The sequence below is a fragment of the Amblyomma maculatum genome, chromosome 2, assembly GCF_055883805.1.
Source record: "Amblyomma maculatum isolate TAMU_Amacu chromosome 2, ASM5588380v1, whole genome shotgun sequence".
In the NCBI taxonomy this organism is placed as follows: Eukaryota; Metazoa; Arthropoda; class Arachnida; order Ixodida; family Ixodidae; genus Amblyomma; species Amblyomma maculatum.
In genome coordinates, this window is record NC_139345.1 from 182,786,820 (window position 1) to 182,807,742 (window position 20,923).

The 20,923-nt window shown below is 44.2% G+C and overlaps 2 protein-coding genes across 3 annotated transcripts in view; one reads left to right on the top strand and one right to left on the bottom strand.

The window, feature by feature from the left end:
* Positions 1 to 9,969, bottom strand: part of Cul2 (cullin 2) — a 99,277-nt gene extending 89,308 nt beyond the window's left edge. The window contains exons 1-5 of the mRNA XM_084595568.1: positions 9,815 to 9,969; positions 6,773 to 6,909; positions 4,358 to 4,460; positions 3,006 to 3,097; positions 1,139 to 1,385 (exon numbers count right to left, since the gene is read on the bottom strand). Of these exons, the coding sequence (XP_084451694.1) occupies positions 1,139 to 1,385; positions 3,006 to 3,097; positions 4,358 to 4,460; positions 6,773 to 6,891 (561 nt within the window). The 5' untranslated portion in view covers positions 6,892 to 6,909; positions 9,815 to 9,969. The remainder of the gene's footprint in view (positions 1 to 1,138; positions 1,386 to 3,005; positions 3,098 to 4,357; positions 4,461 to 6,772; positions 6,910 to 9,814) is intronic.
* Positions 9,970 to 10,012: 43 nt separating this feature from the next.
* The window catches only part of Hmt-1 (ABC transporter ATP-binding protein/permease Hmt-1), a 104,789-nt gene continuing 93,878 nt past the window's right edge, over positions 10,013 to 20,923 (top strand). Inside the window, exons 1-4 of one of the 2 annotated variants that reach the window (XM_084595567.1) lie at positions 10,013 to 10,179; positions 10,729 to 10,811; positions 16,828 to 17,062; positions 18,982 to 19,271. In XM_084595567.1, coding sequence (XP_084451693.1) covers positions 16,859 to 17,062; positions 18,982 to 19,271 — 494 coding nt within the window. In that variant the 5' untranslated portion in view covers positions 10,013 to 10,179; positions 10,729 to 10,811; positions 16,828 to 16,858. The remainder of the gene's footprint in view (positions 10,180 to 10,728; positions 10,812 to 16,827; positions 17,063 to 18,981; positions 19,272 to 20,923) is intronic. The other variant, XM_084595566.1, reaches the window with a different exon arrangement.

Sequence of the window (20,923 nt, forward strand, 5' to 3'; positions counted from 1 at the left end):
AAGGAACCCAAGACGAGCGCTGTGTTCCTTTGCTGTTGTGTTCGTCTGTCGCGCTGTTTTTCCATCCAATATGTTCCACCAACTCGCCCATTTGGCTACAGTGTTAAACTGTTTATGTCTTACACCTTTATCTTGTTTTCAAAGTTTGCCGCTGATCCTGTTGTTAACTTTTTCTAAATTTTTTAATTATGCTTTATCTGAAACTCAAACTGAGTACTTGATTCATGCATTGCTCATTCCATGACTACTCATAATATATTTGTATGTTTTCTAGCTCTTTAACAATTTCTTCGACAGCTTAGTATGTGCTTGCAAAAAATTCTAATTTGTTTTCTATTTCAAAACTAATGAATTGGCTTTGCATGAAACTTTAGGTGGGAATATATTTGTTTTGAATTGAAACTATCAGTTGTGCCTGAAAGAGATCGGAATTCCTACCATCCTAAAATCAGCATAAACAGTTACCGTATCACTGAGATTGTACAGAAATAAAGTCACCAGAGGACAGCTGCATGTCAGTGATGTAAGAGTAACTGCATAGACAGCCTACAGGAGCTAGAGTCTCTCATTTGTTTTTCATGCTCTATTCAATTCCGTTCCCTAGTTCATGTGACCCAAAGCAACTGCGCACTGCAGAGAAGCTGACCGCTTTGCATTGCTTAGTACTGAACTGATACTGGGAGTCCACTGGCTCACTCACTGTAACGCTCTGCAGGCCTTTTTTATGTGTGCTCATTCGCAATGAAAAGTATTTGGAGCTGCACAACACAAATTCGCGAGAAGTTTTCTCTTATAGACGATAAAAAAGTCCTGCTACGTTTAAAATTTTAGAGCAGATGGGGCCAACAAACGCAAAATGCAGGTGTTTTGTTCACTCCTCAGGATGGACCTTGATGCAGCTAGCACTCCACTGGGAAGCACTCCCACTTGCTGCAATAGTACTTTTATTTTTTTCCGGAATAAAGTGAATTTGGCAGAATAAATTAGGACAGAGTGAGCGAGGATGTGCCCCTGCACCAAGTGCAATGCCTGTCCCTAATGGTGTGGGTGCTCGGGAGAGCGCCCCTTTCCCAGCACACGAGATGGCAAGACGTTCGCAGAGCTACAGTGACACTGATAGCACCTAGGGTGAGCCCACCTGTACGAAGGAGAGAATGACCCCCTGGACGACCCTCTGCTGGGGGCAGTGCCCTTCCCGATCTTGTGCCAGGGCCTGCAGCAGCAGGGCCAGCAGGGAGGTGCGCAGGGGCTGCACCATGTTGCGCCGCCACAGGTCGAGGCCCAGCTCACCCACCTCCAGCAGCTGCTCGGCCGGCTCCACCGACCCATAGCTCAGGTCCGCCTCGCTCAGCTTGTGCTTCTTGATGTGCTGCGTATTCAGGTACCTGCACGCACACCCCCTCAGGGGCTGAGTGAACTGCCTACTTCCTGCACACTTTTGGGCACAATATCATACTATCACTATTACAAAGGTGATACCTCTAGGGTATCATGTGCAATATCAATGGATGGTCAGGAAGCAAAAGAGACAATTGAGCGAGTTGGTACAACACCTTGGAAATTGATACGTCAGGTTTATTAGTGTTACCTTCACAGTTGTTACTCCAAAAAGAAAATAAAGTCCAAGTTACTTAGTTAATATTTTTAAGTGCAAGGGTCCGCAGTAACAAAATTTTTGACACTCAAACTATAATCCATTTTCATTGTAAGGGCATCACGGGGTGAATAAAACGAATGAGTAAGGGTGTTTTCTGTTTCTAGCAAGTCCCTTAGGACCCATACTCCTTTCAATGGACATATTTTGCCTCTGAACATCAGGGAAGCCTTACGTTTCTCGTCTTTTATTTTAATCAGCTTCAAAGAAGCCATAACGATAACTCCATCTATTTAATCTTGCTTGGTGCATAGTAGCATCACCTGCTTATGTGCCATAAAGGCCAATGCAACACAACTTCAACCAATTTCTGTCCTTATTCAAGCTCAATGCTGTGGCTTCTTGTGGCCGCAACGATGCTTGTCAAGAAAAGAAATATATATTTATTACCAAGAAAAGTGATTTAAAACATTTTGTCACCCCTTGATTCGAGATGACAACGTCAGGGCCAAAAGAACTCCGTAATCACAAAATACTACTATATATATGTGCTCCAGAGACTTTAGATCTCCTGACCCATATTTGGCAAAGTGCAAAACCCAGAGCTATAAAAACTGCTCCAAGTGCAGAGGTAATGACGCAGTGCTTATAACATGATATCGAAATATATTTCCACGGTGTGATACACTGAGAAGCTGAGTTGCTACCGCAGTCCACTTGTTTTTTTGTTTTTTTTTGCCCTGTGTGAGGGACTGACACAGCAAAGGCTGCAACACTGCATTCCTTTCGAGGCACATCAGTCACACATGCAGAAATGCCTTTTGAATGCAATATTTCAGAAGCACACGCACAAATGGCTTTCAATGCAATATTTCAGGGGCCTCATGAGTGGACTTTGTCACAGTTCAAGTACACCTGTGACTTTCAATGCACTGGTGTGCAAAGAGTTTGAAACTTTTTAATTGACGACTAAAGTCAAGGCATGGTCCCCAATATGTATACTACAGAAACGATGCAGAAGGTTCATCTCGGCATGCAATATTCAACCACAGTGAACATAAAACATAACTGCAATCCTGTTCACATACACTTCATTTGTATCCCACTAACCCTCTGCACTACTCTGACACCCAGGTGCCTTCTACATTCCTTAGCCTCATCTATCTATACTAGCAATTCTGAGCAGTTTGCTTTGACTGCCACAGTGGATGTAACATTTTCAAAGACCTTAAAGCCTTGAACCGTTCCGCACGGTCAATTTTTAAGCATGGGATCTACAAAGCAGTCTCAGAACTGGTGGACTCTCTCTCTTTTTTCTTTTTTTAATGCTGAAGCATAAAAAATAGTTTCTTTTGACAAAAACGCACATTACCAAACTGACTGCAAGCGTTGAGCACATAGAAGGACTCACATGTACAATTTGTTGAGATAGTCGATTCCCTGGCTGTACTGGAGCCAGTGTTTGTAGTAGGCGGCCAGGAGGTCATCCCCCGACACGACCAGCTGCAGGGGAAAGGAGGAAGCACACGCACAGCACTAACACAAACATGCTTCGACTCATGGAGCTTCAAGACATGCACCAACACTGAGGCACAAGCAATATTGCGTACTGCTTCAGCCTTCTCCTTATGGCTCATCCTGGCTTTGATCTTCCATGCCTTTTAGCCTTCCGTCCAAGCATTTATGGTCACTGATCAGTCCGATCACACAACACCGTTCGGCTCATACAGTTGCATTAATGTGTGTTGAACTGAGTTGAAATTTACCGCACATAAGCCGTAAAAGCTGGCATTTACCAAACGTAAGGCAAAAATATCTGCTGTTGCGTTAAGGGGGGATAAGGGACTAACTTTTTCTTGATTTTTCAACATATCTTGCTGAAAATTAGCATGTAAGTTCAGCATGGAATGCTGATTTTAAATATGCATTTAGATTTAAAATATCATCAGGAAGAGATGATATGACAAAATAACATGTTTTTTTCTTACGGACCATTATAGTAATTTCTCAAAAAATATAGGTACCTCTTTTAGGAACATGCTTACACTTCGAAAGGTCCACTGTACACAATAACGGTAAGAAAAAAATTATGTGGCAGTAATTAGCCAAAATTTAGACTAATTGCTAATATATCATAATTAAGAAGAAGAAAAAGTTTTAGGATGCTTCGTGAACCTTTTGAAATGTTTTGAACGTGTGTAAAGAGGTTTCTTTGAGAACTTATCATGATGGTCCGTAATAAACGACCTATGTAGGATAATTATTTTACATATCTTCTTCACAAGATGAGATATTTGAAATCTAAATACATATTATATTTGCAATCAGACTTCTATTCTGCACTTGCATGCTAAGTTTTAACAAGATATGTTGAAAAATAAAAACAAAATGAGTATTCAAGATATTGTGAGCCTTCCGTACTCCTTAAATACTTAAGTACTCCATACTCCCTTAAATAAGCTAAACATTTAACAGTTTTAACAACTGACTGGCAACAAAGTTCTCTCAATCTGGATATTTCAGTCTAAAAAAAATCATTGCAATACATTGACACTCTTTTTCTCTCTTTTTTTTTTGGCGCTGTGCTCCAAAAGGCATTGTTATCTCAGCTTTTGCCCTTTCTGTGTCTGCCACTGACATGCATGCTCAAGGACGCTAATGTCACTAACGCCATCCGGTGCTGTTTTCCTTTTAAGGTATTCCATTTTTCTATTGAACGACTTTCGCATCATCAGAAGACGAACGAGGCATCACCAGACTCACCTCGTACAAGTGCTGGACATGGGCATTGAGAAACTTCTTGGTCTCCAGGTAAAGACGGTCACCGAGGGGCTCGGGGAAGGCAACACACAGGGCATACACATCCGTAGGACACAAAGTCAAGGACAATTCGGAACAAAAAGTCGGCCACCGGGGTGGGTTCGCAAGACAACTATGAACATGAATCGCTGACAAGATTGTTGTACCCTATAATGACTAGCAGCAAACACATCTTCACTGCCTATGAAAACTGAATTTAAATAATATATTTGCTGCTACCTGAATCAAGCTTGTGTGAGAGAGAAAGAGTAGCTTACTGCGTCAAAGCATTAAGTATTCATTAAGTAGTGAGAACATCCTGCCCTTAGAAATCTTGACGACAGTAATGGAAATGACTCTGTTATCTCTACCTAGGAGATCCTCAGCAATGTAAAAAAAGCCTCGACATCATCGCACTTTGCTGGGGAAAACAGCTGGTGGCAAGGATGCCCATATTTTTTCTTTTTCTAAATTTCCCACTCCAAAAGTGCATTCCCAGTGAAACTCACCTTTCTGCCATCGGAGAGGCTAGTTTCAGCATAAAGACAAAGATATCTTAATACACTCAACATTTCTTTAAATACACTCAGTATAAGGAAATCTTAAATACACTAAACAATTTGCTCATCCCTGTCTTATAATTTCAAGAAGGTTCACCCTGGATCCATGACCATTGTCGGTCCCAAGTCTAGCTCAGGCAAACCTCAACGACTTTCGCAAGGTGCTGAAGAAACCTGCACACCTTGGCGTCTGTCTGCTCTGGTTTGCCATGCATGGAAGTATTACGTTGTAGCCAAATAGTTTCCTGTGAGCAGTTATAGTTTGACTATTATCAAGTGTGTGAAACTAAAGATAACCAAAGATATAGGAGCTCATGGAAAAAAAAAAAAAGGAATGAAAAAAGAAAGATGTGTGTCAAAGGCAATTTGAGGAAAGCAAAAGAAAGGCCTCTTCACTTATCTTCTCGCTATGAATAGGGATCACTATATCTTGATTTTGAATATCCAGTAGAAACGTCAGCCAATTCTGGGTAGCATGCTGCGAATGTTGTACTTGCTCTTGCCTTCTGTTTTTATCCTCGACTGTACCACACGTTATGTGGTTTACTATAAAAAGACACAAAGACCGGATTAGATATGCCATATTTCCTCAAATTTGCCTTCACATATTTCAGAGCTCGGCAGGTGATTTCGAAGACAATTTTGCAAAATTATCAACTCAGAGGACCACCTATGGCTGCAGAGCAAGGAATTTTACGGCAACACAACTCACCGCTCACCTGCTAATCGTATGCGAAGTTTTAGGCAGCTGCTGAATAAATTAGCAAAACAGAAAGACGAATGATTGCAGGGGTTAATCTCACAGTAAAGTAGAGACTGAGTTCACATCCCTGCAGGCTTGTTAGCTATAAGGATACCTGAAATCTCACTTTATTTGACCTGCAGGCTGCGTGGCCCATAAACCGACAGCACCACTTGTACAGCCTTTTTTTCCAAGCATGTCGTTATCAGTGGACTGTGCAGTAATGGAACCAAGGGGAGATGAAGGGTGGTAGTCATTATCCCGAAAATTTGATGGGTCTGAGAAAAATCTTCCGAGTGCTTTGTTCGCTCCCTGATGAGAAGTACTAAGTTTCAGATAATCGAGGGGTACTCACGGGCTTGCTCCCAGCTGGTATATGAAGTGCTAACTACTACATGTTGTTTATTTATCTTTATGTAGACTGATGCCACACAGGAGTTATGCCTACTCGACATTTCCCCATTCATACACTTCCCCAAGACCTACTGAACTACATGCACCAACGTCAGTTAGTTTTGTGGCCATCGAGGGAGCTAACCTGACCTGTTTGCTTGCTATCATTATAATAAACCAATATTTTGCGCTTGCACTTTTAAGTGCATTTGCCCACGGCTTTTCTCCTCTCTCAAAAGGAGCATTTAAAACAGCCATAATGACAACATTTTTCACTCTAGGACTGAAAAAGCATCGTCTGCTCTGCCCTCTTGCTTCCTGTGTACACCGAAGTGTGTAAGTGTAAACAATATCCTCTTTTAAATAAAATAACGGAGGGAGTCGTCCGTCACAACCAGTTGATACTAGTGCCACAATGAAATTATTCTATCCTAGCGGTTAGAGGCATAAACCATGTCATGTGCGCTGGAGCAATGCTACCTGTCTGTACATTACTCCAGTTGGTCTTTCCCTGCACCCCCCCCCCCCCCCCCCCCCATATATGTAGCGGCGCCATCACTGTACCCCTGATTAAACACTACACATCTCTTATCAAACCACGACACACTTCCTCTTTGTGAAATAAAAAAAAAGTAATGTAGAAATCACAGCCCCCAGTAGACCTCCCCCCCAAAAAAAGGATATGAGAAGCGATCATTCCACACGGGCCGAGGAACCTTTCCGAGGGTGATGACGCCTGCAACGGTGTCTCTCAGCTGTTCCCAGGTGCACTCAAAGTCAATGCGCTTGGGCTTGAGAGACATGCTGGTGGTCACAACAGGCTGCGGCGACAACAAAAGAATGCATAGTTTTTCACATCAGAATGTCAACAATACTACACATTCTGCACAGAACCAGGATCAATGAGTGCAATATCTCTGCACCGTTCCATTGTCCTATACACATGGAGTAATCTTGTTTTTCATCACCTGTCTCTGAGAGAAGCATGCTTTGCTTATTGCTATTCTTTTGTGAATAGACTTCCATTAAATTCTTTACAGAGCCCTCAAGCCGCTTGGCTTCACTCCATACAGCATTATTCCATGTGCGAGTTACAAATGTTGCACGATACTGCACGCACATCTGCCTTAGTTACTAAAAGACAGCTGGAAGAAATTAATACAGAAATTGGCTACACGCAACTGAATAGTTAACTTTCAGTTGCCATATCATTAGTTTAGGCTAGACGAGCGGAAGCACTGTAACAGTATGGTGAAGTTTTATTCAGACCTGAAAAGTTTGTTGCTCCCAAGTAAAATGACAATACAACTGCTCTACTTTCCAAACTCCCTAAATAGTACTGACGAATTACAGGTGAACCGCCACACGTGTAAGAGGAAGGCTGAAGAACAGCTTGAACGAGAACAAGCAATACCAAAGTATCTTTAAAAGAAAAATGGCTCTTTTCAAGCAATAATTCCATAGAGAGAGCAATATCTTTGAATTATTAACATGCTGAAAGTAGTAGCATGTTATGCATGCTTAGCATAACAATACACTCTAAAGATGGCTAACCAATCGATGTGGAGGCAAATTTTCACAATTAATACTTCTGTCACACGGGCAAGTCCCAACTCCCTCGAACTTCTTTTCCATAAAGGACCACGGAGGGAGTTCAGCCCTGAAGGAGTTGTCGCCGTGTCACACGGCTAAGAACCAGCTTCTCCGAGACGCCGTCGGGGTCCCATTAGGCGCTGTTCGTTTTGTGTATGCATATAAAATAATCCAGTTAAAAACACGTGAAATAATTTTTAGCTGCTTTCTTTTCAACAGTTTGAATTGACTATAAAATATAAATGTATCTTTATTCACGTGAAAGGAATGCGCTGTTACTTTTACTAGCATATCGTATTTGTCTGTTCTGCTGGCCACAATGTGCTTGCGAAATTCTTGCGTGTGCTTGCGTGCATGCTTGGATATTTGCACATTTACATTTTTCCATGCTTTGCGTTGTGCTACAGTATTAAAATTAGTTATAAACTCAAAATTAATGCATATGCGTTTATTTAACACCTGCACTGAAGCTCACAGGGAACCAGAGTACTCCCTTTACCTGCTCGGGGGAGATGATCAGAACTCCTTACGCTAGGAACTTCCTTAAACTTCCTTTCCTAAAGGACTGCCGTGTGACACGGCGCGTATCTCCATTGAGATAATGACTACCTTGGTTGAAGGGAGTTAAAAGGAGTTCAGCTGTGCCCGTGTGACAGCAGTATAAAAGGCTTTAGATAATGGGACTAGCTTGTTTCAATCTGCCACAAATAAAAATCATAAAAATCATTGTGCAAAATTTTAGGTTAGGAGCAAAAAAAATAAATAAATATGTGACTTCTTTTGGGTAAATTTGTTACACTGCTCAACAAATATTTTTATGTATAAAGCAGGCACGATACATGTTACATGACGCCAAATTTGAGTCTGTTACTCAGCATAGCCAGCGAAGAAACTGATTTAGCTGTTAAGACACTGTCAAAGTAAGAGGAGCCTTTAATATCCCAAATTGGTAAGTGAAATTAAGATGACTTGATGGCTACAGATCAAGCCAACATTAAAGGCATTGTAGGTATATCCTGCTCCATTCCAACATTTCCTCTCAGTTCAAATTATATAATCCCATTATTTCAGACAGACATCGATGTACCTTTACTCTCAGCCAAATGTCAGGACGGGCGTGTGTTTTTTGGTGTCCTACCAAAGGATAATGTTATCGTGAGATGTACACTATTTTGCTTATGCAAATGAGAGGAAAATGCAACCACCATTGTTATTAAGGCTACTATTACTATCAAGCTGAGTAACGCGGAAGGCTAGAGATTCTGCCATAATGATTTAATTTTATTTTGAAAGCTCCAGCAGAAGCTGTCGCAAGTAAAAGGTCACGGTTTCAATATGCCAAAGATGCGAGCAACGTCTGCACGCTGCAGCTATGCTGTCTTGCGGCAGTTAGCTCGTCAAGCACAACACGAACGATTGTCGCTTCCGCGCGGAGTGTGAATCAGCTGGGACCATCACCGCCCAATCTCGAAATCAATGAAAGGCAAAACCGAGGTCTACTGTTTCCGTCGCCGCTGCGAGCGCACGGTCTCGCTAGGCAACGCCGGGAGCTCGCGGCCTGAGTATCTATTCACCTTTACAGGGAAACATTATGATGACACGCTGGTCATGGTCATAAACTGCATCAGTGGCTCTAATAGCAGCTCGGCACGCGGTAACCCGACGGACCATGCAGTTAAGCAAAACTCCATAGACGACGCACGCAACCAGTCGGGACTCGATCGCCGAGGCGTGCAGACAAACTGGCATACGCCTGAGAAGCGCTTACGGTGGCTCTCACGAAAGAAAAAATAAAATCACTGCATACTCCTAATTTTACAGCGTCACGCCCGTTTCTCAATACTTTGGACTGGCCAGTGCGCAATGCAGTGCGCGTCATAGGCTGCTGGCCGGTGTACGTCTCGGCTGAAGAAACGAACAAGCTAATATTCCACCACGATCCTTTACCGTCGCACTAATTGCATTCATGTGATAAAACCCGGCTGAACACACCGCTTCAGGACCGCACAGGTGATCTCGCATGCTTCCATCACGTTACCAACCAAAAGGATGCTACACCTTTCTCGGCCAGGTTTCTGAGCCTTAGCGTCTCGTCTGGTAGCAAGCAGGCAATTAGTACAAAGCAGGGTTTACCTGACGGTGAACACCGCGCGCTTGCAGCCACACGAGCAGCGCGATCCGTGAGCAGCCCGTAGAGACTTAATTTTTCACCAGCAAATCCCGAGTGCCAGCGGCTGCCTTCATTTTGGGACGGCAAAATAAGGCACCCTCCAATCACTCACACCAAAAAGCTGCTATTTTACCGGGTGTCGCTAGCGTCGCCCTAATCAGCTGGTTTCCTTTTGTCCCCCCCAAGTGGAGCAGGCTCGCTCGCGAACTTGCGATGCGCGCGTTTTTGTGTGTAAACAATACGTGACCGATGGCAATGCGTGCGTAACAAATCGTCGGTGTGTCTTTCGTTGGTCAGGCTTTGTATACAAAGACCGCCTTGATCATCGGTAAGTCGTCGCCTCGAAATATTTCGTGTTCTCGCATTAACCACGTCGCGAGTTGAGGGCATGCTTTCGCTTTGCTGCTTCTCCACCTTGCGCCCTGCTTGCGACGAATGTCGAGGACATCCCCTATTGTTGCCAAAATCCGTGACTTTTGTTTCACCGCCTAGTGCGATCGACCGACGTGTTACTTCACAAGCAATTGCTCACCGGTTCGCTCGCGCGCTCGCGTGGCTCGAGAGCTATGCGGCTGTCGAGACGAATTTTTGTTCTCCACGAGCTTTCTCTCAGCGCGCAGGAGTTTCGTAATACTTTTGCAGTTATGTTGCGTGATATAGCCGCTTGATGGCAACCACTTAACTCTGCGCGTCATGCATTAGGCACTCAAGTGAGTTCACATCCGGCCAGAATTGGCGCCTGAGCAGTGTTTGGAAGAGAATAACACGAGCAGTGTTTGGAAGAGAATAACACCTGCGGGGTGGAACAGAACCGACTGCAGCAGTCGGAAACCAACTTGTGCATGCACTGTATGAAATTCGTTATAACCTACGACAGGTCACGTGTGCGGCTAAAAACAAGTCACACCGGCGTGACGGAACCCCGCTGAGGCAACCCTCTCCCTCATGTTTCATGAGAAAGTGAGTAAATTTGTTACCGAATCCAATTGTTACCGGTTTCACTTGGTTGCACATGCAGCAGAACAAACATAAACGCTCCCACAAGATAAGGCTTTGTGAGATAAGAGCTGAGATAAATGGTATACTATGGTGAAATACAAGAGCATGTACGTCAAGCTGTCATCAGAACTCTTCATACTCCCCTGCACACACTATTGCTAACAAGCTTCACTGGAATGTAGTCCCTATGGAGTCCTGCTGCTATGACAGCATATGAAAAGGAACTAAATTTTCGAGTGATGGCTATTATCGATTATGAAAAGTTTGTTTTGTATGTCTTCAAATGGACTGCTCGATTTCTCTCTGATCTGGGTGTCTTTTTATCCATGTAGCAGCCCATTGCTCAGTTTTATCTTACCTGTATTGACCTGTAGGGCAGAAACCTGGAGGGTAACAAAAGGAGTTCTACTTAAGGGGAGTTCAAGGCAAGGAGGTACGGAAAATGATAGGTGTAAGGTTAATAGATAGGAAGTGTATAGAGTGGTTCAGAGAAATAACTTGAGTTAGTGACATTCTAGTGGAAATCAAGAAGAAGAAATGGTCATGGAGAGGAGATGTAGCGCAAAGAGAGGCTAACCAATGGTCTCTTAAGAGTAACCAATTGGACTCCAAGGGAAGGAAAGCGTAGCAGGGTGTGGCAGAAAATTAAGTGGGTGGATGATGTTAAGAAGTTTGCAGGAGTCAAGTCGATGCAGCTAGCACAGGACCGGGTTAGTTGGAGTAATATGGGAGAGGCATTCGCCCTGCAGTGAGTATAGTTGGCTCGTGAGGTTGGTGATGAATAGCTGAATTAATGTACTGGACACTGTGAATCAGAACTGTAAACAGCACAAAACGTAAACAGGTCAGTTTAGCAGACAGCTGAAATATTATTACAACAGTATATGTTTTGTGGCAAGGCTTGCTGTTTGAATAGGAATTTTTTAAGAATCATCGGTCTTCTCTGTTGCATATTGTAATTGGTCTACCATGCAGATAAAAAGGGGAGAAGGGTAATAGTCAAATCTCAATCAGTGGTTGCCTCTGATCTTGATGTGTTTTCACATTGTACGTTTCACAAGAAAGAAAACATGAACTGCAGTTGATTATCAACCATACGGTCTGCTTGGAGACATTGGCTGTGCGTATGTGGCTAAGTAAACTGGATAAATCAGAGATGTTCTTAATTCTCTGTCATCTTTTTCATACAGATAGCAAGTTTGACTCAGTGGGACTAGTTCAGTTGCATTTGTGTTGCAACTTCACTGGGTTCAATCTTTGCATGCAATGCATCAACGCTGGCTCACTACCTGTGACATTGGGCTGCTGCACATACTTTGCAACTTGAATGTCAGAAAGCAGCGCGGAAAGTTGGGCGTGTGCCAGGATCATGTTTTCTGGACTTACAGTCCCCGATCTGCCAAAGCTTTTCTTGATTATGCGTCTGGGCACTCAAAATTGATGAAGAATGGTGTCACGACGTCGTGTCTTAAGGCAACCATCACTAAATCTTGCATTCATTCCTTGCAAAAGAGCATCTCTGCATAGGTGGAAAGGCTCAAGGAATTTGGTTATCGCATGGATGTTTTCTTGATGCCTTGCAGAAAACTGGTGCGATGGATTAAGGCGGGTTGCAAATCACAAAATGTTACACGAGAGTGTCAGAATGTTGGTGTAGTGCCCTATGCACATAGAATGGCTCACAGGCTAAATTTAGAAAGTAGGTAGGTTCCCGTGGTTTTTTCTGGGCCGAAGAAATTGAGAAGTTCGTGGTCACAAATTTGGTACAGGCTAAAAGGTGATTGGGACAAGGGGAAAAGGCCTGGTTGCACCGTTGAGCACTGCTTCCCGTTTATACCCTGTGCTGTTGGTGTAGTTACAACTGCCAATGTCTTGTGTAGCAGTATATATGGGGCAGATGGGGCGGTGCCTCAACATTAACCTAGGTGATCACCGGAATTCCCTAAAAGATCGGTGTGGGAATCTTCCTGAGCATTGCTGCACATGCAGCGAAAAAGAGGACCACAGGAAGAAAAAGAAAAAATATATACCACTTTTTTTCAAAAACCGCTGTACTTTTCAGACATCACGACCAGCTTGTTTGTGAAGTTATGGAGGCATACCATATAAGAAAATGTGAAAATTTGTGTGTACCTAACTCTCCTTCAATTTCCTCTTCCCCCCTTGCCCATGTGTAGTAACAGGTCAGGGTTTCTTTACCGCCGGCCGACCTCTCCACCTTTCTTCTCATTAAGTTACTCTCTCTCTCTTTTGTGTCAGTGAGCCCTCCGTTACCATGGCAGACTGTAAAATCGATTTTTTAGCCTTCACTTTGTATAGACATTCTTATCGACAATTAACCCTGTTTGTTTGTTTGTTTTAGCGATGAGTGGCACGTGTTGTGTAGAGTTCTTTCCCTTTTGACCTAAGCTTCCGAGGAGAAACTGCTTTTCTTTATTTTTTAAGTGATTTGTATATATTGCGTGTTTCAGCAATAAACTTCATTTGTGGGTTAGTGCCTGTCTGCGTCGTCTTTACGTCCTCGTGTTTCTTTTGCGCTTTGTTTTCATCATGAATGTCAGAAGCAGGAGGCAGAAGGGCTCTTTTGCTAAGACTGGTGCAGAGTAGAGAATCACAGGTGATCAGAATTCATCTGTTGCCTTCCAACTATGGTGCACCTCATTATCCCACTGCCTCAGAGCATAAAAAGTGTGACTACGGGCCATTCACTACCCTACAAATGTCATATCCGAGCCAGCTTTCGACTCCGCTTTGGTATGAAATCCGAATATATAATATTTGTCTTTTTAATCTACAGAGCAGTATTTGGGTAAGCTGGTTTATTGTTAATACAAGTAGAGTCTACTACAACCTGAAAGAAAGCCAACAAGATGCAGATTTATGGCAAGGACCAGTGCAAGCACCAGTCCTCGTGGTAAGCACATCTGCATTTCAGTTGCATGAACCATCTAGGAGCATTCTCCTTCTAACGGTACCTGTGGTTTTTGACGAACCTTGCGTGTCAACCCTTTGAGCACCCACATCTGTTTGGAGGACAGGCCTATTGAAAGGCTGTTGTTTCCCGAAGACTACTATACTGAGCCTTTGTTTTTTCTATGTCCACTTTCATCACTTGGATATGGCTGTAGTGGCCTTTGCTGCATATTTTGCTTGTTCTCATTCCCCCTTATCTATTTTGCAACACTTCGTTTCTGGGGGAGTCTTTTTGGGATGAAGGACATTACCGTCGGTGTAGTAGTGTTATCATCAGCAGCCAGACTATACCTACTGCAGGGCGAAAGCCTCTCCCATTTTCCTCCAATTAACCCGGTCTTGTGCTAGCTGCGTCCACTTGACACCATCCGGCCTCATCCACCCACCCAATTTTCGGCTGCCCCCTGCTACGCTTTCTTTCCCTTGGAATTCAATTGGTTACTCCTAGAGACATCGGTTATCCTCTCTTCGCACAACATGCCCTGCCCATGCCCATTTCTTCTTCTTAATTTCAACTAGAATGTCAGTAACTTGAGTTATTTCTCTGACCCACTTTGCACGCTTCTCATCTCTTAATATTTCCCCTACCATTTTTCATTCCATAGCTCTTCGCGTTGTCCTCAACTTTAGTAGAACTCTTTGTTAGCCTCCAAATTTCAGCTCCATAGGTGAGTACCGGTATGAGGCAACATTTAATATACTTTCCTCTTGAGCGATAGTGGGAAGCTGCTGGTCATAAAGTGCGAGTACATATTGCTAGTAAATGGACATCCCAGTACTGGACGTCGAGGAAATTATTGAAGGGAGCCCTCTGCTTACTCTCTAGAGCATGTATCTGTTATGTCAGCTGTGTGGGAGTGGGGCACAAGGAGGCTGAAAAAGGGAGCTGTGGTGCTGCTAACACTACCATCTCTTGGTGATAAAAGAAGGGGAGCATTTTGGATGTTTTTCCTTCTTTAATCACTCATACATCCTTGCTGGCACCTTGGAGCAAGAGCTGGTTGTGTTGTTATGCCCTTCTTGGTAGCGGCTGCCAGTTAGCCTTCTTTATACAGCAATAGCCCCCATATCGTCTAGGTTTGTATAGGGATCTGCATGGTGAAAGATTGTAAGGAGTAGGAAAGGAAGAATGTAATAAAAATATTTTGGGGGGTTTAATAAGCATGGCTCGAACCTAGTAATAGAGTGAGAGCTGTGAGTGTTTCGGTGATAGCGCCTCTAACACTGCCTTTTGGATGCTTTTTCATAATTTTTATTAAAAAAAAAAATGTTGGCTCGCAGGAAAGGAAAGGCGCAGTATCTGTCACACTTGCTCTGTGGACACCTGAACCGCACCCTGAGGGAAGGGAGGAAGGTGGGAGTGAAAGTGGGAAGAGAGAAAGGGGAGTAGTAGTGGAGGGCTATGGAGTAATTTCAACGTGCCCGTTGACATCGCACAGCACACGGACGCCTCTTCGTTTCACCTCCATCGCAAATGCAGCCGCCGAGGTCGGGTTCGAACCCGGGAACTTGGAGCACGGTAGTCTGGCATCTTACCACTGCGCCACCCCGGCGGGGCAAATTTTTATTTAAATTCGTATTTGGGGGAAAGGAAGGCACCTTATACTTTTGAATGGACACCTACACCTAACCAGGTCAAGGTCATGTTTTTATATTTTCTCTTGTAAATTGTTCATTAATGGATAAGAGAGGAAAGGCACATTATCTGCCAGACTTAAGGGAAGGGAGGAGTGGGAGACTGAAAGCGGAAAGAGTGAAAAAGGTCTTTTATTTCGGCCACCTTTTGATGTGGGCTGGAAGGGGTGAAGGGTGGCAGTTCCTAGCCCTACAGGGCTGGAACGGAACGGTAGAGCCAGGAACGTAGGGCCAGCCAGCCACCGAATTTTATCTGTTGTAGGCCGTCATTGCACCCGCCACTGCTTCGGTGGTGAACGACGGCTGTTGTTCTGGCGCCCGTCTTTTTCTCCCTCTTCTTTTTCCTTTCTTCTCTATTTGCTATTCTGTCCGCGCGAGGCAGTGGAGGCGGCTCAGCTACGGAGCCAGTAGCAGGCCCATGCATTTTCTTTTTTTTCTTCCTACAGCCACAACAACAACAACATTGCACAACACAGGCCCACCTCTCCATTTGTTAGGTTATGGGGAAAGGAAGGTGCCTTATACTTTTAGGTGGACACCACAGAATCATGAAAACCAATACTTAATTAGGTCAAGGTCACTTGAAGGTCAAATTTAGTGCCACACGAAGACTCTTTCTACCTAGCGTAGTAAAGGGTTCAAAAGAAGGCAACATTGCATGGGTATCGCAGTGTGGCAGCTATCATAGAGTGTTCACATTTATTTATTTATTCCTCAAAGATCCAGGGACATTACATGAGGGGTGGGCTGTGAAATTTAATATGAATACAAAATATCTTCGATGGCGGTTTTTCATTGGCTGAAGTTGGTGATGGTTGCCACTTCGGATGGAAGGCCATTCCAGTCTTGAGATGTTCTCAAGAAAAAAGACTGATAATATGTTTTGGTGCGGGCTTTCATTGGATAGACGGTGTTAGGGTGAGAGTTACGAGAAATGCGATGAGCGCGTGTGATAGTAGTAGTTTCAGAACCAAAGGTATGCTGAAATTTGTGATATAAGGAAAGACGAGCGATCTTGCGGTGACAGGCCAATGTAGGAAGGTTAAGCCGAGATTTAAGTGCGGAGACGCTGGTGTGATATGAATAGTCGGAATAAATATATCTTGCAGCGCGATTCTGGACAGATCCTGGAGTTTCAATAAGGTTAGTAAAAGAAGGATCGTACGCGGCACATGCAAACTCTAATTTCGACCGTACAAATGTCAACTAAGCAAGCAGTTTAATTGAACAGGGTGCTAAAGCAAGGTTACGGTGTAAGTGCCCTAAAATTTGGTTAGCTGAATTAGTTATATGTTGAATGTGTTGCGACCAGTACAGCATTGAATGTTCCTCACCTCTCTTTCTACATTTTGTACATGCTTTGCTGCAGGTGATATAACCCCTTGCTCAAGGCTGCCAGGATGCATTACTGTCCCCCAAATGTGACCCTGGGCGAAGTGTGGACCCGCGAGGGTCTCTCGCAGTGCTTCCTAGACACTGTGGGGCCTCCCATGCTGCTGCTGCTGATGCTCGTGGGAGGCAGCATCCAGTGGGGCGTTTACCACAAGTACGCCACCCGCCTCGACCCCCGGTTGCTTCAGCGCAGGGGATGCTACAAGTTCCATGTGAGCACACACATGTACCCACTCTATAGGTGCAAGACCATGTGCCTGTGGCAACCGCACCGAACCTAGAAGTATGCTGAAAACAACTGTGTGTGGTTCTTTTGTTCAGTAAAACTCGATTCTCTGAGGCTTTGTAACCACAGTTATCTTTGCTCAACAGCGGAATATTTATTTATTAGTGTTTGCGAGGCGAGAGGAGTAAGTCGGTTTCTCTCTCATGCCACATTTTGAGTAGCTTACAAGAAACAAAGGTGCATCTTTGGCCGAGAAAACTAAATTTAAGAATGGAGCATCTTCTTCCCTCTTCCCTCCACTGCCAGTTCATTCACACTCGTGATGTCAAGACTCAAAATGATTTTGTTATCGCTGTTTAGGAGTGTATGGGGAGGTCAGCTTAGCCTCAGAGATCTCAGTCTTGACATCATCGCAGTGGGCTTGTGAAAATGGCATTGGCAGCAGTGCCTGTATTCAATCATCCCAGCTTTTCCAACTTGCAAAAGCCCTTTTGTCAATGAAAGTCTCCTCACCTGACAAGTTTGAAGTGCTCAAGAGCATTTTATTGCAATGCTGTGCATAGCAACAACTCTTTTGCAGTGACGCTACTGGAGCGAGGCGCATGTTGTTGGGTTGGTTCGTTTAACAGGGACGCTGGAGCTAGGATAGTGTTGAGTCAGCTTCAGCTACTCCAGGGCAGTGGGGTATCCCAAAAAAATTTGTTCCTTATGCTCTATCAAGGCAACTTGTTTTGGGTAGCAATGCAAAACCATACAGTGAAAGCGGAGGGGCCTAGCTTCTAGCTTCTGTTATTTCAGTATTATTTTTGTGTATTATCAGCTCACCTGTTCCTTTTTTATTGTGCCTCAATGCAACATCATAATAGAACCATGATGTATTTTTCTTAATACATATTTTTTATCTCTGTTCCTACTCACTTGTCCGTGTGGTGGTACAATTTCGTGCCATTCTTATTAAACAGCATATTTTGGAGACTTATAGAAAATACTACAAAAATATAGAAATCATAGTGCTGTGGAATTAAAGACAAATCTAAGAACTCTCAACATGGTATACAGGATGTTCAACAACAGCAACTATGGGATGTTCTTTGAACCCGTTTGGGTGACTACTGCGAGTGTTCCTCCATGGATCACACTGGTATCGGCTGAGGAAGCACTTGAAGTGGGGTATGCTTGATGTTGTGAGGAAGAGGTGGTTTTAAGAAAACAAAATTTGGAGGAACTGTTGTGTGGATTTTAGTTCTACTTAGCACTGTGGAAAGGGGAGGCCACATGGGGAGAGAATAGGTTCATCTGCAGTGAGAAATCCTGTAGCCAGTTCTTCATGGAGGAAGAAAAGAATTAAGGGGAGGCTGTTACATCACATTTATTGAAGAGACGTGAGGGCTTCCTCTCACCCAGGTGGCCATATGTCTGCAATGCTTCAGCATGTTGACGTATGCATTGCTAGCACCGTGAAGCAGACAATCTCACGTTGCACCGAGCTGTCGCGGGCTTCCAAAGCCACTTACTACGGCGCGTTGAATAAACTAAATGCACGGCTGTGAAGACCAGTGTTCACTGGAGCCCTTCAAAACCTTGTGCCATTCACGAAATGCAAATAATGCATAAAAATGCCAATCCTCAACTCGACATGGCTGCTACTATCAACAGCATAGTTGATATGGGTGATGCAGACGACACTTAAAACGACAATTGTGAAGGAATCTTAGCAACCCTTCTGAAAGCGTGGAACTTGCACCACATCAGATAGGGAGGGCCTCTCCCATGCTTTCCTTCCTTCATGCGTATCTCTGTTCCTCTGCAGTGATTTTGAGAGTAGCACCCAGGGTGCTGTGGTTTTGCAACAGAGTGCGCATGCCTTCCATGACAACTGAGGGGTGTCTTCCTCTGATGGCACAGACGACGCTGATGACAACACTGGGCATGTCATGCCTGGTGCGGCTGGCGGTGGTGTCGGGCATTGGGGGCACCCCTGTGGAGGGCCACCAGTTGGTCTGGGCCCTCTGCCTGGCGCCTGCCTGGTTCCTGTCGGCACTGGTGACACGGCTGGAGCGCCACTGGGCCCTTCCTAGCACCCCGACCCATGGACACGGCCTTCCCTTGCTCCTCTTCTGGGCCGCGAGCGTCATACACGAGGCCCTGGCCTTCCTCGGCATGCACAACTCCTCCTGGTGGTTCGGGGCTAAAACGTCAGTGCTTGACTGGTTCAGTGCCTCCTCCACACACTACCTGCCTTAGGAGGGAGGGGGCAAGCTAAACCATGTTCAACAGAATGTTCCTCTTCGGGTTCTCCATGCATGCCCCTGCCCCCAACTTTTGCTTGTCCTACTTTTTTGGGGAGGCAACAGCTCATCACTATAATTGAATTTGAACATGTTTTTTCTGTATCTGTGAGCTTCTAGTGGCACGGGCAGAGGCATATTATTTTCTATTACTTTTGGGTAGCCTCACCATAATATATGTATCTGTGAGCTACTGTGGCCCCTTCTTTGTATGCCTGTCAGCCTGTAACCGATGGCAATTCAGAGAACCAGGATTCCTCAACATCGTTTGAAAGACGCTGAGGTTCCCCGAGGCTAAACAAAATTTAGAACCTCAGTCTTTGCAGCAGAGTGACGGCTGTCAGTGCCATTTATGCAGCAGTCAAGTGCACAGCAGCCCCGCAGTTATCGTTGTCGTACACTTTGCACAGAACCTTTTTTACGTTGCCTCAGCTGCCTGTCCTAAGGTCACGAGACGTAGTCCTTTAATGGACACGGTTAGATGCAAGCAAAATATGGAATGCATTCATGTGCCATGCAGTGTCACCACATCCACATGATAAAGACCAATGTCAGATTTTAATTATCGTTTATTGTCGCGTGTGAGTCAGCACCAAATGTAAGTTCATGTGCTCTACTAATGGTACTCTTCGCTTTCGAAAAAACAGTTTACCCAAATGTAAAGTGATATCCCCCCCTCCACAATTGCTAGCCAAAGTAGGAAAACGTTTGCCCACGCTCCACTCTTTGTTTGGCAGGTTTCCTGGAATGTTGACATTGTGGCACTCAAAGCAACTGATGTGCAATGACACATTGCAACAGTCACAAGGCAGATAAAGGTCAAGTAAAGGGAGAACAGATCACCTTCTTTCCTGCTGCACTCACTTGTGGCTCTTATGGTTGCTCTGATAAGCTGCAATAAAAACTGATAATAATAGTGTAGTTTGGATTCTAGTGCAACACCTGCTCCCGAGCACTACTGAAAACTTGCTCTCACACTACAGTCAAACCTCGATATAACGAATTCCGCAGGACTGCAAAAAATTGTTTGTTATTTTGAAATATCGTTGCAATAAAAAATGTGCGATTATAACCCAGTGGTCAAACCTAGGCATGAAAAGGACGTACGTTGGCAGTAGGCACCTGTGTAGACAAGCAAAACTTCAAATAAAAATGCTGCACTAACTTCAAAGCTGATTTATGTAAAGAAATCAATTATTTTATTATGCCCCATGCAGCAAACGCGACCACGTACTAAATTGCACCACTACAACACGTACACCTTCCACTTTGCACAAAACCTCATCGGGTGCATGATTGCACCGAGCGATGAAAATGCAGACTAAGTGTGCAAAAAAACATCAGGGTTCGATATGACCTCATCTTCAGTACTTCATGAAGTTTGAAAATCTTGTCTCGGTCTTTAAAGATGATCGCGGTAGTCATTGGGGCAATGCTAGCCGTCTGCAGGGGTCGATTCGCTTTTTCCCTGCGTCGATTTCTTGCAGTGAATGCTGCATTCCAATCTTCTTGGCGCTTCACTGGCTACAATCATCATCAGATCTCGCACAAACTTCACA